The sequence below is a fragment of the Indicator indicator genome, chromosome 1, assembly GCF_027791375.1.
Source record: "Indicator indicator isolate 239-I01 chromosome 1, UM_Iind_1.1, whole genome shotgun sequence".
In the NCBI taxonomy this organism is placed as follows: Eukaryota; Metazoa; Chordata; class Aves; order Piciformes; family Indicatoridae; genus Indicator; species Indicator indicator.
The window spans coordinates 92,839,680-92,858,076 of NC_072010.1; the positions used below are offsets into that span (position 1 = coordinate 92,839,680).

Consider the following 18,397-nt stretch of genomic DNA (forward strand, 5'->3'; position numbering starts at 1 on the left):
CACCACTTCTGAAGCTCCAGGACTCTTCTGACACAGCGACCACTAGTTGATACCAAAAGGGGGCAATCCTCTCCTGCTCCCAGAAATAGGCATGTCCTCCTACCACTTCCCTTAAGCCAGATTTAGCTATTGAAAGGCTGCAATGTGAGCCAGTTTGACTGTCTGATCTTGCAGGAAAAAAAGATCTGCAAGAATTGAGCAAGTACTTTACCGTCCAAACTGCCATCTTAACCAAGTCACCCTACAAGTTTACCCACCACATGGTGGGTGGAGCACCTGTTTCAGCAAGTTTGTCCATAAAGCAGCTGATGATATCAAGTCACTTATCCTGGACAGAGTGCACAAACCACTTCTTTTATGAGGTGCTTTCCCTCCTTGGGAAAGGAGTTATTGTAGACGTCTCTCTTTGCTTAAATGTGTTCAACTATGTGAAGATTTTGAAGCAATCCTCAACTTTTCTCCAGCATCATCTGCTGCTGTCTCCAATAAACCCAGCTGAGGAGTGTTAGAAAGATAGCAAGATATTGTAAGACAGGAAAGAGAGTTATGGATCCTCTCTTAACAGTCATAGTGAAAGCAACTAAAGCAGAATAGATTAAAGATGGCTGTGGAGGCCACAAGGTTGAGGAGAGTTCTGGGTTAGCAAAGCCTCTTGAATAGCTTCGCTGCAGCCACTCAGCTCCATCTGGTTGAGCACACAGCTGATGTGCTCCACAGTTGCAGCATGGCCCATCCGTAGTTGCCACAGTCTAAGCATTTCATACTGGGCATCACGTAAATGCCGATGCTCCGCCTCAATTCGCTCCAGATCATAGTCACTCAGACCCAGACGCCTCACAAACTCTTTCCACCGAGAGAGCGGTACATAATCCACCACAGTGTAGAGAATAGAAGGGTCTGTGGAAAGAGAATAAATCAAGTGTGAGAACTAAGGTTCTGCAACCTTAAGGAGAATCTGAATAATCCAGGGCTGGATGGTGCTTTAGGATCATGAATTGCTCCCTCCTGTTTATGACTTTTATGGAGTAGTCACACAGACTTATTATGAGCAGAGCTGAGCACACCTGCTTAGGACCTTGCTGCCGCTCATTCCTGCAGAAAGAATGCTCTTGGCCATCATGCCTGTGGCATTAAGAGTGACAGTATGTCACCACATATGACAATCCATTGTGATGGTAGGGAAAAGGGACAACAGAAGCACCTTGCAGACATGTTTAGCATATAGAGCCACACAGGCTCTGCGCATGCTTCTGCCACTGTACTGTGCCAAGCATGAAGTATGCACGCAGGTCATGTACGGTTGTTAAGGTGTCTCCAACATCCTCCTAGCACCATCTCCATAATCAAATTCTCATTTCCCTAGGGAAGGAGGGAAGGTAGGAGAAGTTTCACTTCTATGTTTCTATGAAAACTTACTGTCTGGAAGCTGTGTCTTCCTGGCAGGGCTGACACAGTCTGGTAGCTCATGTGAACTCTGTGGCAGAGGTGCAGTTGGTGGTGTTGCATTCACTATGAATTCTGTCTCCTTCTGAGACTCAGGAAGAAGGATGGAAATTTCATTTCTTTTTACTTCGACCTGGAAGACACGTTTTTTTAGTCTAGAACCAGCTGCAACAGCAAAATGCACCTATCTGCTGGCAGTTTTATATACTAAAATACATCCAAGATAGGTGGGGAGCAGCTGCTGAGGTTTTAGTTCTTCCTGTATGTCTTGTTTGAGCAGAAGGCACCAAACATTTCTTTCTAACAGAACCCACAGAGTTTTTAACTCACTTTTGGCATAAAAAAGCAGTAATCTGGAAAAAGATATTTCTTCACAAAATCAAGTAAGCCCAGGACTTGAAATGATGACTATTCTAGAAGCACCACATGCCACTTTTGCCATCAGCCTTCTCTGTAAGGCTTTGGAAACCCCACCTCAGCTACTGGTTGGGCCCTCTTAATTGCAGAACAACACTGGACCAGAGAGAATATTGTGAAGCAGCACTGAGAAGCTTGGGGGGTGTCAAGATCTGCAGTGAAGTATAATTCGTTAAACCCTCCATACTTGGGGTATATAGGGAGGAAAAGGGATTAAGGACCAGCTGTCTGGGGAAAAAAAAACATCCAGAAAGAGCAAAAAAGCCAAGAGTTTGAAAAGCATCCCCTAGAGGAAGAGATGTAAACTGTTAATGGCTCCAGCCTCTACAGCAAAAGACTTGAGAATTAAACAGCCCTATTACTCAGCTCTTTTATTACTCTTACCCTATTAAAAGCCTGAAAACCACCCCATGGGAAAAGAAAAAACAAACATTACTCTGGATTTCAGACTAACATTGTTGAGAGCATAAGGAAAGCTCTTATACGCATCATCTTGCTTACCTCAGATACTGGCTCCTTGGTTGTCTGTGGCAAAGAAACTTTAAAAGAAAAAAAAAGGAAAAAGGAAAGCAGAAATTATTTTCACTTCCTCTGATCCCAGAAAAAAAGAGGAAAGTAGCTATCACAGTTCTGCCCTCAAAAAGATATTACAGCAATGAGCTCACATGTACTTTCAGTCACAGCTATGAGCATGGATGTAGAGTTCTAACAACTGCACCAGTAAGTTCAGCTGTCAAGTTCTCGTGTTCCTCTGGCCTTACAGCAGAGCAATGGGATCCCACCTTTTTCCCTTTACATGCACAAACACACAGAGAATGATGTCTGTCCCAATTAAAATTCCTGCATATGCTGCTGTACTCACCACAGGAGTAGAAAGATGACACTATCCCATTTTGCTGCACCAGCTTTGCTACTTTGTTTACAATGTAGAGGACAAAGATAACTCCAAATATTGCAACAATGGTGCCAAGGATAAGGTTCCCATCTGGACAAAAGGAAGAGGGCAAATGAGTGAGTGACTGAGAAAGGAGAAGGTAAGTGCTAGAGAAAGAACAGCAAGTGCAGATGTGCAAATGGTAGTGAGAAAATGAATAATGGTGTGAGAGAGTGGAGAAAATAACAGTTTACAAAAGGCATTATCAGAACAAAAGCCCACACTGGAAAGATTCTGCAGTCCCTCAGTTCCCTCAGTACTTACTCAGCCCAGATGAAGCTGGCAGGGTAGTCACTGGGCTATGACACTGCAAGCATTCTTCTTCAATGCAGCTGAAAGAGCAAATCAAGAATGAGCAGGCATGAAGTGGGACACCAGCCATTTACAAAAATCCAAAGGAACAGACAAATCAAGATGAGCCTGCAATGCAGTGTGGCTAGACTTTAGGTTCTCAGTGAGCTGATGCTTACACAGAGAAGACACGGGATGGCAAAGGGGAAGACTCAGTTGTCCCAGAAAGGCAAAATATTGTAGCTGTGTTAAGATGAACAGAGTCTTGAGAAAAAATTCCTACTCCTGTGGGGCTTGTGTCTCCTGTTGCTCCTACTCAGTGGAGGGGCATACAGAGAAAAAAAAAATCTCACCTGTTGCAAGGCTTGCAAACATTACTAAGTGTCAGGAAGAATCCAGGCTTACACCTGCAAATTGTGTCTCTGTCCTTTGAACCTGTAGAGAAAAGAAGAAATGGTTGCCATATTTGGACAGAGAAGAAAAACGTAAGGAGAAAATCCACTCCAAGACAGGAGGAGGATTATCCCTCTTAGAGCCTGGGGAACTGCTACTGAAGAAGAGAAAAAGGATTCAGTCTATGTTTGAGGACAGGATTGGAGGAGGATAAAAATACTACAAAATAAGTGTACCAGTATCTTGATAGGCCAGGGACCTCTGCAGAGATTTGGAAAGGGAATAAAATTACAGTGCAGCTGAAATTGTTCTGTTGAGTAACGACAGCTCTAGTGCAAAAGCAGGGAAAGTCATTTGAGTTCAACTGGGACAGGAAGGGGAAATTACATTAGTCAGGCAAAGATGAGGAAGAAGTGGTCCCTGAGCAGCTGGGACTGGTGAGGAAGTCGGTTCTGGGCAGAGAGAAAACACTTCAAGCCATAGGACACATATCTACTCTTGTGAACTGCTATGCTCTAAGTGGAAGGGCTAAGAAATTAAAGAGCTATTGCATCTAAGCAAGTCACAGTGTGGAGACGGAATAGAACAGGTGTGGGAAGGAGCAGACAAGAACAGTGATGGAAGGACATAAATATGCATGAGGGTAGGAAAAAAGGGTACTAGAACAAACAACATGCATTCTGCAGCAAGTGAGGGACAGGACCAAAACAATTCTACATCAGCCATGAGGGAGGAAATTGCTCAAGGGCAGTGCACGATGATGACCCTTGAGGATAGCTCTAAGCGTGGAAACTGTGACAGAGGAAGATTAATGAGCAGAGGGAGCAACACATCCACCAGTGAGACAGCAAACCTCACACTAGACAGGGTAAGAGATGGGAAAGGAATCAGGAGAAGCAGAAGGGATAGCTTTAGAATAACAAGGTTATCGGTTATGGACACGAACAGAATTAGATTACAGCATGGAGAGCAGCATGCAATATTTGGTTAAGATCTTCAGTCCCTCACTGGAGATGAGGCAGCTTGGGACAACTAACATGGGTACTTCTCCAAGACACCTGAAGCATCTCCAGGTCACACTCAATGCTGCTGAATACAGTTCAGCACTACCTGAGCAGCTCTTTACTTTAAAACACTGTGCACAGTACACTTTGGTGGTTCAGTAACTGACAAGCAGTTCAGCTGGGCACTGGGGCCACTAGTATTTTCAGCAATTATACTCAAAGTACTTCCAGCAGTTGGTGAGGGAAATGCAGTGTGCATCAGGAGAAACATCCACACAAAGACAGAAAAGGAAGGCATGGGGGATGTCTGCTCTAGAGCACAAAGATATTGTTTTAGTATGTGCAAGGTGGAGGTACCAAAATTAAGTAGAAAATATCTCTTTTACAATAGCCAAAACTGAGAAATCATTCAAGGACAAAAGGAAGGCAGAAATTGTGTTAGAATTTGTCAAGGCAGGAAAAAAATGTAATTTTTTTCTGGGGAGAGGGGGCAGACAAAACCAAGAGTTGTTCCAAAACTGCAGTCACTTCAGGGCAATGCACTGCAGCATTGAAATGAAATGAACAGAGGGCTGTTAATATCTACTCTAGCCAGTACCTCCATACTGGAGCCATATTCATGCCATACTCACAGCTGGCAATAATTCCATTGACACATGAGCTGCAGTTCCTACACTGGAAGAGATCAAATGAGCCAATTTGATATTGATTCTTTCGACAGCCACATACAGTATCTTGCTTTGGAGTGCAGGGGCTCTCTACTATCTGTTGTAATTCTGAGGAAAGAAAGAAGCAATTATTCCAACTTCCTCCTTCACCTTCAGCTGAGAGCACTGTTACAATGACATATATTGTCATCCCCAATTCTTCCCAGAAAAAAGGCTGAAATGGCCTGCAAACTATGTCTCAGACTGTAGTAATTTGTGTCCCAAATCCCTTCTCATGCATTGTCCTGCTCATTCACCTGCTTACTCTTCCCAGCCTCCTCATTTAGTTTGCTATCCCCTCCAGCTCATCCCCTCCAACTGCCACCCATTTTGTTCAGGTCCTATAGATACGTCACCTGTACGGCAGTATGTACACGGGAAGCATTTAGACATGGTGTTATCAACAGCTGTGAACGTGCCATTAGGGCATGAAGGGCAGACAGGAGCCAGGTCAGGCCGATCACAGTCTTTTTCCTTGTAGGTACCTGCAAGAAAATACTTTAACAGAGCTCTGACAGGAAGGCAAATGCATTGTACACGGGAGGCTGGAAATCACTGATTCCTCAAAGAAACCGTGGTAGCTGATGGTGTAAGGATCAAGTATGCTTACTCTCACCAGTGTGAAAGACACTGACAGCCCAGAAGTGACAACAAATAAGAATTTAGCTGGGTAGGGATAGGTACCAAGGAAAGGGAGCATAGATGTAGCTGTAGGACAGAGACAGTTTAGGAGTGCAGGACAAGTGCCTCTAAGGTGAAGCTCACTATTACTGTACTTATTTTACATACCTGCATGGCACCTCATGCAGCAGTGGGTCTTTCTGGGATGTAGGTATTGTCCTAGTTGACACTGCACCTGCCTCTTTTCTCTCCTCAAGGGGTTGGAGGGGTCTCTTCCATCAAAAGCTACCTGATGGACTTGCAGTGTATAGGGCACTGGAGTAATTTCTACAGATTCCTTTGTCAACATGCAAACAAATGTTAGGATAACCTGTAAATACAGAGGGAGAAGGAGAAAGAGGGAGAGAATCAAAGGGAGAAAACATTATATCTCCTTGCAGACTGCACAGCTGATGTCAGTACTTGCAATCAAATCTTATTTTAACAGTGAGTTCAATTGACTTGATTGACTCTGGTATCAGGACCCTTTTCTGACCAAAGTAGGAAGGGAGATTATTATCACCCCCACCCCCCAAAAAAAATCCTCAGCAAATCCAATGCGTCATCTCTGTTTGTATATAAAGCAAATACTTCCTGTGATGTGTAATGTATAGATGGAATGCCTTGAAAATGCTGCAGCTTGCCAGAAAGTTACTCAATAGCAAAGGAATGTTTTATTAAGGAAGGCAGTAAAACTGTCCCCATCTAGAAGCAGTTCCAGAGAGAAGAATGTATCCGGTACTTGCAGTTCTACTGAATAAATAAACCAGATGGGAAGCTTGAAATAAGAAGGCAGAGGAGAATCTCACTGCATGCAAAGTACAGAGTTTTCCTCCTGAGCAAGCCAGCCCCAGAAACATCAGGAAGTTAGGCTTTCACCTTCTCCCCCATCAGACACACAACTTTCTCTTAAAATGCAACTGTTAACACTGAACAGTCTGCCAGAAAAAACATGCACTTTTTAATTTCTTTTTTTTTAATTCCTTACTATTTGTCATAGTGAAGATTATTGTTGTCAGGCATTTAAAGAGAAATATTAAGACCAACACGACTGCAGTATGACTGTAAGAGCATGAGTGCATGGACGCAGACATGGGAAGAAACAGCAGAACAAAGGGTTAAAAGAACAGCCTGTACCAGTAATTGAAGGACAGTATTCCATGGACATTGTTTTCAAGACACTATTCCCAGCAGTGAAATTTGAGAAATGTGCCGTTTATGTTATGGCCAAAAGGATTACACTGTGGTAACACCACAACATAGATGACTCATCAGCAAAAGACCCTGCACCAGGAGGATGGTAACAAGACTGCAGCATATAACTAATATGATTCTTTTGCCTGTTGGCCAAACAAAAATACAAACCCTAGGCAAGTATTTCAAACATACAATAACAAAAAGGTTTAAAAACTGAAACAAAAACCAAACCACAACAAACAAACAAAAAAAGAAAGGGGAAAAAATTAAACCAAACCAACCAAAACAAAACCAAACCCAAGCAACCAAAAAACCCAAACACAAACAAAAAAAAACACCAGGAAACAACTTGGCCCAAGACTTAAAGAGCATGAAGTCAGCAAGTTTCTCCATCCCAGCTGATAACTCCCAAAGAGTATGATGGACTTGTCTAAAAACTAGTTTGTATATAGTGCCATGAAGAACCCCAGTAGTGCCATGAAGATTTGACAGACAGCTTCCCTTGTTACCTGCACTGCATACTAGTGATCCTGGACACACTATCTGGACATATGCATGCTTCCGAGTATGTTGCAGAGAACATGTACCAGTGTAGCCTAGGTATCAGATCATGTGAATGCATAAAACTGATAAAGTAAAAATTCAGCTTAGTGGAAATGAAGAGTCACTAACAAAGAGCAACAAACAGAATTTCCCAGGATAAGACACAGATGTTCTCATCATACACAACAGATAGGGAGGAACCTTGCTTCTTTGATAAGGAAGCAAATCATCCCACATCAGGCCATCCTCAAGGCCAGAAAACCAATTATGAAATTCCAGCAAACTGCATAAACTCAATACGAAAGAACCCTCAAAGTCCACCAGAGACCCCTCAGAGACCACCACAGAGAGGCACTGCACAAGCATAATAGGTATGGTGATTAGTCCCAGGAAATTATAATACGCATGATTATTGCAGGAAATATAATGTATATGCGTGTGTTTAAGAAATAAAAAGTGGTTACTCTGACTCATTGGTGTGTAAGATCTGAGATATGAGCCCCCTTGCACCCAAACTTCTGCGACTTTGAAACAAAAAGAATGCCTCCTTCCTGATATTCCAAAATGAGTCTCAGGAGGTTTTCTTATATCCAAATTTCCAGCATCAAATCATCTCATAGTCTGGCAAATAGATCCCACCCCATCCATACAATCTCACACCAAGTTTTACTGCACTAACTTCCCTACATTGTAATATCCTTTTTTGAAAAGTAGTAAGATGCCTGATTGTAGAGGCACAGCTTTCAAGTTCTGTTTCTTTGTGGTTATTTTCCCCTACAAGAATTACAGTGAAAGAAAAATAAATCAATAAGGGTAAACCACTGTGCTGATATCAGTTTTGTAGTGGCAAACTTAATAAAGGATATGCAAAATGAGATGGCTACAACAGCTCCATGATGTCGGGTTTCTCTCTCAAAATTAAAGCCTTGGGGGAGAAAGGTGCATACATGAAAGCAATACAAAACCTCAAGAAGGGCTTTGCAACCCTGACAAAGCAAAAATCCCATTTTTCAAAGAGCTCTGTCATACAAAGATGTATTTGATAGACCAGATGCTAAAATGGTGAACTGGAAAATGTGAACCACAAATTTAAATAGCTATCATGTCAAACTTAATTAGCTGACCACAAGGGAAATACAGAAGCACTCCAAGAAACAGAACTTGTTTCAGCAGCTGATAGTCTTACAAGACTGATTGCTTGCAAGAAAATAGGTAAAAGATCGTTCACACAGATGGTCTGACAGCACTAATAAAAGATCCACAGTCTCTAGCCTATGATTAATCCCTTGACATGGCAGTATATACAGCCAGCACATAAATCAGACAAGTCAGCAATAGAAGCAACACAGGAAAGCATGAAAGACTAAGCCAAAACACATTTAAAATTGGTTAGATACATCTTTAAAACCAAAAGAAAACAGAAAAGGTGTTTTCAGTTTTACAGATTAAGTGAAATTATGTCTGTAATGAAACCATAGTTAAGACATTATTACTGACCAAAATCTGAGGACAACAAGTGATTACAAACGAGTGACTGGGCCTTCCAGAAAAATCATTCATATGGCAGGAAAAAGCACACCAGCACCATCTTAAGCAACTCCCCAAGCCATTCAGCAGTATACCAATTTACACCAATGACAGACTTTGTGGAATTCAAGAAATACATTAAACTGGAATAGAATATTTCAGTTGGAAGGGACCTACAATGATTATCTAGTCCAACTGCCTGACCAAGTTAAAGCATGGTATTAAGGGCATTGTCAAAATGCCCCAGGAGCAGGGCATTGACCACCTCTCTAGGTACCCTGTCTGACCATCCTATTGGAAAAAATATCTTTCTAATGTCCATTCTCAATCCTCCCTGGTGTAGTTTTGAACAATTCTTGTGCATCCTATTACTGGGGACCAGGGAGAATTGCTCAGCACTTCCCCTCCTCAGGAAGCTGTAGAGAGCAAGGAGGTCACCCCTCAGCCTCCTTTTCTCCAAAACAGACAAGCCCAGACTCCTTAATTTGCACCTCACAGGAAATTCCTTCTAGCCCTTCCACCAGCTCTGTTGCCCTCCTCTGAACGTATCCAAGGACCTTTCCATGCTTCTTAAATTGTGGGGCACAGAACTGCACTCAGCACTGCAGGTGAGGCTGCATCATCACTAAATACAGTGGGATGATCACCTCTTTTGAATGGCTGTTTGTGCTGTGTTTGATGCACCCCAGGATGTGATTTACCCTCTTGGCTGCCAGGGCACACACTGCTGTCTCATACTAAGCTTGCTATCAACCAGCACCTCCAGGTCCTTGCCCTCCAGCCACTCTCACTCCATTTATATGTTATTCCATCCCAGCTGGAGAATCTATCATTTGTTCAATTTCATCCCATTAATCATAGCCTGGTGCTCCAATCCATCTAGATCCCTCTGCAAGGCCTCTTATCCATCAAGAGAGTCAATGGCACCACACAGTTTGGGATCATCAACAAACCTGCTAATGCTGCATGCAACTCCTGAATCCAGACTGTTGATAAACATATTGAACAGAACTGGCCCTAAAACTGAACCCTGAGGAACATCGCTGGTGACTGGTTACCAGCTAGATGTAGCTCCATTTACCAAGCACTGAAGCCTCAAGTCATTGATAACAGCTCACCAGGGCTAAGTTTGAGGTTTTCTACCGTGATTTCCCATTGTTCTCATTCCACCCACCATGAAAAATAACAAGTGTCCAGTAAGCAGTGCTGCACAGAAAAGCAGACAGCATGTATTACTTAAGGTGAATGACAATTCAAGCCACCAAACCACATCATGTACACTGGTGATTCACGTTTTTAGTGAGGGGCGGACTGCCCAGGAATGAAAAAACGTCAGCAGAAACTCCAGGGATTATTTCAGAAACTGCTATAGAAATAAACAAAATATGGCAGATGAAAATCAGAATGCTGCTTCTTTAAACCATCCTACCCCACTAAGTGACAGCTATGTGCCCTTTCTGCAGCTTAAATAGATCCATCTCTTTTTAGACTGGGAAGGATGAGAAGTGATGCTGCCCTGACACACAGCACCTTAAGACCTCACACGTTTACATGAACTAGTAAGATTGCAATACTTGCTGGAGCAGGAGCTCAAGTATTAATGTTTAAAATCGTTCCAAATTAATAATTTCCAGAATTTAAAACTCATCAATACAAAAGCATAGAGCTGAAAATGTCAGAATAAAACAATTTTATAAATGCAGATGTGCTGTTAAAATCCAGAGATTAGGAAGTTTACTCCTTTTTTGTATACTTCTAACATATTAATCATTCAACTGCTTGTCTCAAAAGAGGTTTCTGTTTTGCAAATTCCATTTTTAAACTACAGAACTACCTGCAAATAAAGCAATTACAAGTTATTAGACTTTCTCAAATATTTCATAATAGAAACTTCCCTTTGCTTAAGAGTTCAGCATGATACAGAGGAATGCACATATCAGTCATCTGTCAGTCTTTTTGATGAGCCATAAAAAATTGCTTGGACATTCAGAAGAAAACAGAAATCATGCTCAGAGTAATGAGCTACCAAAGAAATCAGGGTGCAAGACTAACCTTATGTTCTTTAACTGATTAAGCCATTTCCATAAGCTGTTGGAGGTTTGTTTGGTTGTTGTTTTTTTTTTTTTTAGTTTGCTACACAAAAATGCACACAAACCCCAGAACTTCTGCTTTACACACCGAGAAATGTCTATTAAAGCAACATTTACAGGAAGCTTTTCTCATTGCTCACTAAAACCTGGAAAGGTCAAAAGAAGAATACAAGTCCTATTATTATAAATAATCCTCCATTTTATGAATATCAGATGGAGAAGTGCTGGACTTTTAGGCCTTGTCTAAAAATCAGAGGACTGATAATAGCTTTGACACAATGAAGAAAGGCCTTAGAAATCTTAATTTAAAAACAAGAAAACTTGTGATTTATCTTTAAAGACAGATTCATAGATTCATAGAATAATTTTGGTTGGAAACGCTCTTTAAGCATCAAGTCCAACTATTACTTAACTATACCAAGTCTGGTGCTAAACCATGCCATAGAAGGGACCTCAGAAGGTCATCTAGTCCAACCCCCCCCCCCCTGCAGTCAGCAGGGACATCCTCAGCTAGATCAGGCTGCCCAGAGCCCTGTAGAGCCTCACTTTGAATATCTCCAGGGATGAGGCCCCAACCACCTTCCTGGGCAACCTGTTCCAGTGTTCCACCACCCTCATAGGCAAGAACCTCTTCCTAACATCCAATCTAAATCTGCTCTTTTCTAGTTTGAAGCCATTGCCCCTCATCCTGTCACTGCAGGCCTTTGTAAACAGCCTCTCTCCATCCTTCTTGTGGGCCCCCTTCAGGTACTGGAAGGCTGCTCTTAGGTCTCCCTTGAGCCTCCTCTTCTCCAAGCTGAACAACCCCAGCTCCATCAGCCTGTCCTCATAGCAGAGGTGCTCCAGCCCCCTGATCATTTTCATGGCCCTCCTCTGGACCTGCTCCATCAGGTCCATGTCCTTCCTATATTCCCTCAGCATCACATCTCCACCTCTTTTAAACACCTCTAGAGATGGGGATACAGCCACCTCCCTGGGAAGCCTGTTCCAGTGTTTGAGAATCTTTTCAGTGAAGAATTATCTTCTTATAGCCCCTAAACCTCCCTGGAGCAACTTGAGACTATTTCCTCTCATCCTGTCACTTGTTACAAGGGAGAAGAGACTGGGCCACACCTGGCTACAACCTCCTTTCGGGCAGTTGTAGGGAGATTGTGGACTTCACATCATAAAATACATAAAGTTGTAAGCTTATATTTCATATTAGTAGAGAGAACAGAAAAGACAGTAGGTGATCATAACTTTAAGAAAACAACTTCTTTAGTTTTTCCTTAGAGGACACAGTGGTGAATGCAACGTCAGAGTCCCAAATTCACAGACACAAGGCACCCCAGTATCTGCCTGCCTGTGTTCAGGGCTGAGTTTGAGATTGCAGCTGTACAGCCTTGAATCAGAGTGCTGTCAGAACAAGAGCTGCGAGAAGACTCAGATGGGGCCTCCACCTTAATCCCAAACTGATTTTCAGCTAGGCACAAGCCCTTGGCCCTTGCCCACGCTGTGTCGCAGTCAGTTGTGCTCCTGCCCCTCGTCAGTAGCTCGCTGGGTGAATTTTTTACGGTTCCAGGTTAATTGTCACATACTGAGTCCTACTCATGGAAATTGAAACACCCCTGGTTGCTTTAATAGAGAAACGTAGCAACAGTGCTTTCAGATCTGCTTTCTAGCGTCAGGCTCCTAAGACCACCATAGAAAGGCCTGTGTTACTAAGGGTTCAAAGAAAGCACTCAGTTGTCCAGGAATGAGGCCAAGGTTGTGGAAGAGAACATAAGACATCTGCCTCGAATGAAAACAAATATCCTTTGTGATGATTAAAGAAAACAGACAAGAAGGAGTAGAATGAAAAACTGTTTTTACCCCAAATAATATTGCTAGTGTAAAAAATGGATTACTTAACAAAAATGGAAAGGCGTCCAAATTGACAAGACTGATTACTTGTGAGAATTTAATTAGCAGAAACTCAATACCAGCATCTTTTATTTGGCTAGAAGTGGATAGCCATCAAAAAAAGAGATCACAATTAGATTAATAAGCAGATAAAAGGTTGAACCGATATGGTTCGAAAAAAAGCAATCAGAGTTGCAATCAGATGCTATCAATTATTAGGGAAAGATCTGAGGACAAAACTGAGAGTGTTTGTTATGCCAACATATAAATTCATAAGGACTGAATCCAGCTCATAGCTTTGCACCCCAGTTCTGAGAATATAAGAAATTAGCCCAGATATGATATAGAGAAAGATTAACAAGGATGATCAGTGACTGGTTGTTGTAAAGGGAATAACTGAAACAAAAACTAAGCAGAAGCTACTATAACAGGCCCTAAGGTCATAAATGCAATGTAGAAAGTGGGATGGCTGCTCTCCATCTCTTCCAAAGCAAGAACTATGAGGCATCACATAAAAGCAAGCAGGAGACAGGTTCAAAACAAATACAAGGAGGAACTTTTATAGCCAACACTTAGATGGGGTGTAGGATGTGCCTGGGGATTTCAAAAGCAATCATCACACATATTAGCAGAAATAAAAATATACTTGTGGGTCAAAAATATGAAGATAGAATTTTGTCTTTGTTCTTCACAAACGTGAAATTAATAATTTTTTAACAAATTAAACTGCCATTATATATATATATATATATATATACACACATATATATATTATATTTTTTTTTCCATGGTAAAAGTAAGGAGTGCATGGGGAAAACATAGAGGACCTAGAAACAAGGTTAAAGGGTATACAAAAAGAGAAAATGCATGGAAGTAAGCTACAGGAAATTATTAAGAATCAGAAGAAACATGAAGGAGGCAGAAAACTACAAGGGGGTATCAGGGCAGTAAGAAGGGTCATCTGGAAGGGCATGCCTGCAACAGAGTGAGAATTTTAACACTGAAATAAAAGTATGATTTTATGGAAAAAGAGAAATATTCTCTCAAGTGAGTGTGGAGTTATTGAGAACTCAAAATGATGGGTACACGGAAGGGGGAAATGTCCTCAAAAAGACAACCCACTGAAAGACACTCTTCCTCCAGCGTATCATTTAACTGAAAACAGTACGATGAATTTGGGGAACCCAGTGATATTTTGTGCATTTTACTGCAAATAATATGAATAACAAAACATACAGTACCTGAACGACAAAAAAATATGTGTAACACTAAACTTAGAGTATATATATATATATATATATGTATATATGTGGATAGATAGATAGATAGATATGCCACTATAGTGTGGCCAGCAGGTCTATGGATGTGATTGCTCCACTCTGCTCGGAACTGACGAGGCCACACTTCAAGTACTGTGTTCAGTTTCGGCACAAGGACATTGAGATGCTGGAGTACATTCAAAGAAGAGGAACCATGCTGGTGAAGAGCCTTCAACATAAGTCTTACAAGGAACGGTTGACGGAACTGGGGTTTTTTTAGTCTTCAGAAGAGGAAGCTGAGGGGAGACCTCATCACCCTCTATAATTACCTCAAAGGAGGTTGGAGTGAGCTAGGGGTCAGTCTCTTCTCAAATGCAACAAGTGACAGGACAAGAGAAAACAGCCTCAAGTTGTGCCAGGGGAGGTTCAGGTTGGATATTAGGAAAAAAATTCTTCATAGAATGGGTTATCAAGCATGGGAATGGCCTGCCCAGGAAGGCGGTCAAGTCACCACCCCTGGAGGTATTTAAAAGATGCGTGGATGTACTACTTATGGACATGGTTAGTGGTAGTAGTTTAGCAGTAGTGATAGGATTGTGAGTTCTAGGTGAGTGGTTGGACCTGATGATTTCAAAGGTCTCTTCCATCCTCAACAGTTCTATGATTCTGTGATTAAATCAGAAAAACGCTTTTCCAGGTTTGCTAACAGCTTTGAAATCTCTATGCAAGTCAATGATTTTTGTAACCAACCTAGGCCCCAAGATGGTAAGTGATCCATAGTTTGAGTTAAGGTGTAGAGTGCTCCTATTCCAAACTTTAAGTCATATTTGCCTTCCAGTGCCAACTGTAACTCTATTACCTGGTTTCCAAATGCAAAAGTGCAAGTGAAAAGTTTCCAAATTAAAAAAAAAAAAAAAATCCAAGTTCTGGAAGAAGGTAATTTTCAGTTACATAATCACAACTTTCTGACAGCGCATTAACAACTAACCAAACAAGTCCAGTCAAGTGAAAGTATTTTTTACAAGGATGCTCAGGTATTTAGGGATAAACAGCTTGACCTTTTAACTTCTATACCAGAATTAATGGCTATGTCATGACGCTAAAGTGACATCACCTCTATTGTCACAGCTTTATCATGTATCTGCTGATTCTAGATGACCACTCATCACTAGCAGCCTGATTATTCATAAAACTCTTGGATTTCTTTTACAACTGTGATGGTTTGAAACTGTCTCACACTGACACAAGTAACTTTTTCACCTGCAAAACTACAGTGGACAGCTTAAAAATCTTGACCTATGATATCCAAGAAGGCTAAAGATTTATCAGCAAAGGTAAATTTACTTTTAAACAAATTACATTGTTAGGGGTATCAATACAGCCCATAATCTTTGCTTAGATGCCTGCAGAGTGGCAATAAAGCTTCCCTTGCTTTATGAACGGAATTAAGTCCACTTGGCAGCCACTCACAGTGGTGTTCTCCAGGGCTCAGTACTGGGGCCAGTTCTCTTTAATATCTTTATCAGGGAACTGGCCAAGGCTAATCGTATGAGATTCAACAAGGTCAAGTACCAAGTCCTGCACTTGGGTTGCAACAACCACATGCAATGCTACAGGATTGGGGAAGAGTGACTGGAAAGCTGCCCAGCAGGGGAGGACCGGGGGGTGTTGATTGACAGCCAGCTGTGTTCCAAGGTAGCCAAGGTGGCCAAACGCATCCTGTCCTGTATCAGGAGTAGTGTGACCAACAGGACCAGGGAAGCAATTGTTACCCTGTACTCAGCACCAGTGAGACCACACCCTGAGTACTGGGTTCAGTTTTGGGGCTCTCACTACAAGTAGGACATTGAGGTGCTGGAGTAGGTCCAGGGAAGGGCAACGAAGCTGGTGAAGGGTCTGAAGAACAGATCTTACAAGGAGGGGCTCAGGGAACTGGGATTGTTTAGTCTGGAGAAGTGGAGGCTGAAGGGAGACCTTCTTGCTCCCCACAACTCAACAAGGAGGTTGATCCAGGTGGGGATCAGTCTCTCCTCCCTAATAACAAGTGACAGGATGAGTTGCAGCAGGGGAGGCTTCACTGAAAGGGTTCTCAAACACTGGAATTGGCTCCCCAGGGAGGTGGATGATTCCCATCCCTGGAGGTGTTTAAAAGAGGCAGAGATGTGGTGCTGAGGGTCATGGTTTAGCACCAGCCTTTACAGTAGAGTTAGATAACGGTTGGACTCGTTAATCTTTTTCAGTCAAAACGATTCGAGGATTCTAATAACAGCACCGCGTCCATCTCGTGCTTGGCAGCACAACCGCAGGCACCTCGGGACGACGGCACAGCAAAGCGGGATGCGGTGAGTCAGCGGCGGCTCCTCCGCCTTCGCACACCAGCAGCGGGAGGAGAGCGGAGCCCAGCCCTGGACGCTCCGTGCGCCCGGCAGGCGCCGGCGCCGAGACAGCCCTGCGCCTCGCGAGTTAACGGCCGCGCCGCGGGCTCGCGTCCAGGAAATCCTCCGCCGTTCCTGTAAATCCAGCTGCCTTTTCCCTGACTCAGGGATCAATCCCGGAAACGGAGCCGGCGAACCCGGCGCCGGCCTCGCCTCAGCGGCCCCGCAGCGCCGCTCCCTGGTTAACACGGCAGGCAGCCAGATGACGGCGGGACAGGCGCGGCTCTCCTCCCAGGTGCCCGTCTCCACTCCCGTGGGTCTGACACCAGCCTCCCCCTCCACTACAATCACCCACCTCATCCCTCTGCCAAGAGAAACTCGCTCCCTATGTGCTGCCGTGGGGGAAGCAGCAGCATCCACTGCTATCCAGCAGATCCGGAGCCATAGGGGTAGCCCTGCGGCGGCGAGAAGGGACGAAGGGAGCCCGGTCCCCAGAGCTCCGCGGCCTTTGCGGCAGCTCCGGAGGAAGGGCTCGCAGCCGGACGAGATGGTATCCCCGCCAAGGTACGGTACGGTCCCGTCCCGTGGATGTGTGGCGAACTCCCGCCCGTGACTTACCATCCCAAGCGAGCTGCAGGGCAGCGCCGGGCCGCGCATGGCTTCGCGGCCTGCTTACGTCCCCATGGCAGGGTTCACCGCATTCAGAGTAAGCCACACCAGCTTTTCCCAGCCCCAGCCGGAGCAGCGCAGAGCGAAACTCCTCCGTCCCCAGCTTCCTGGCAGCGGCAGCAGGCAAGAGGGCGTCGAGCGGGAGGCGGCCCGGCGCCGCGCCCCGCCCGCCCTCCGCACCCACCCGGCACAAACCGACTGCCCGGCAGCAGTTCTCCGTACACGTTGAGAGGGACAAGCTGAAAACTGACCGACGGTGTCTGCAGTGTGGCTAAAACTTCTAGAAAATACACTGGAAAGGAGTCAACGGAGGTCCACTTAAAATTTCCTGACACGAACGTTTCACCTGTCAGCCGTGCTTTTAAAATTAATGTGAAACTTAACCGTGTAATTGCCAGAAAATAACTTTCAGCATCCTAGCTGCCTTGTCAGCACCTAAATAATTTTAAAGTATTTATCAGCCAAAACTAACATACTGAGAGTATGAGTGCCTATCCTGTGTTTTTCTTATTTAAACACACATTTTCTTGTACTCTCCAACAAGTTATATGGACAGTGCAAGTATCGTAGTGGACTATATGCAACATTCCGTGTGAGTGCTGTTTCATTTAATATATGCTCTTAACGATATTGCTTTAAAAAAGAAAAACAACAAGAAATAAGTAGCTAAATGCTAAAGAACTCCCCTTTATTTGTTGTCCATTAAGACCTTGCTGTTTCAGAACTATTTCCACTCATGAGGTAGCAAGCTGCATGTATTCTCTACCTGACGCCTCATCTCCAGGGGTGATAGAAACTGGCAGTTTAGTACCACCAAGTGACAGGCATCATGAACAGGAGGGACCATGGACAAAAACAGCTGCAGCAGCCATCTTTCACCTATCAGTTTGACAGGGCATGTTCCTCCTCTGTTCTACAAGTCAATTGACCTACTAAGCATTGTTTTGGAAGAATATGCCTATTCATATGTGTAAGCCCCAAAGCACACATAGAGTTCAATCTATGCG

At 43.4% G+C, this 18,397-nt stretch overlaps 1 protein-coding gene across 1 annotated transcript; it reads right to left on the reverse strand.

Annotated features, from left to right (window-relative positions):
• Window positions 1-595: 595 nt before the first annotated feature.
• LOC128973281 (tumor necrosis factor receptor superfamily member 1A-like) lies at window positions 596-6,213 on the reverse strand (the record flags this gene model as incomplete). Its single annotated transcript, XM_054389551.1, has 9 exons — window positions 596-897; window positions 1,417-1,576; window positions 2,362-2,399; window positions 2,723-2,845; window positions 3,059-3,126; window positions 3,439-3,520; window positions 5,115-5,258; window positions 5,546-5,674; window positions 5,979-6,213. Coding segments are annotated over 9 exons (1,281 nt in total), but the record flags the coding sequence as incomplete, so codon positions are not given.
• Window positions 6,214-18,397: the final 12,184 nt, after the last annotated feature.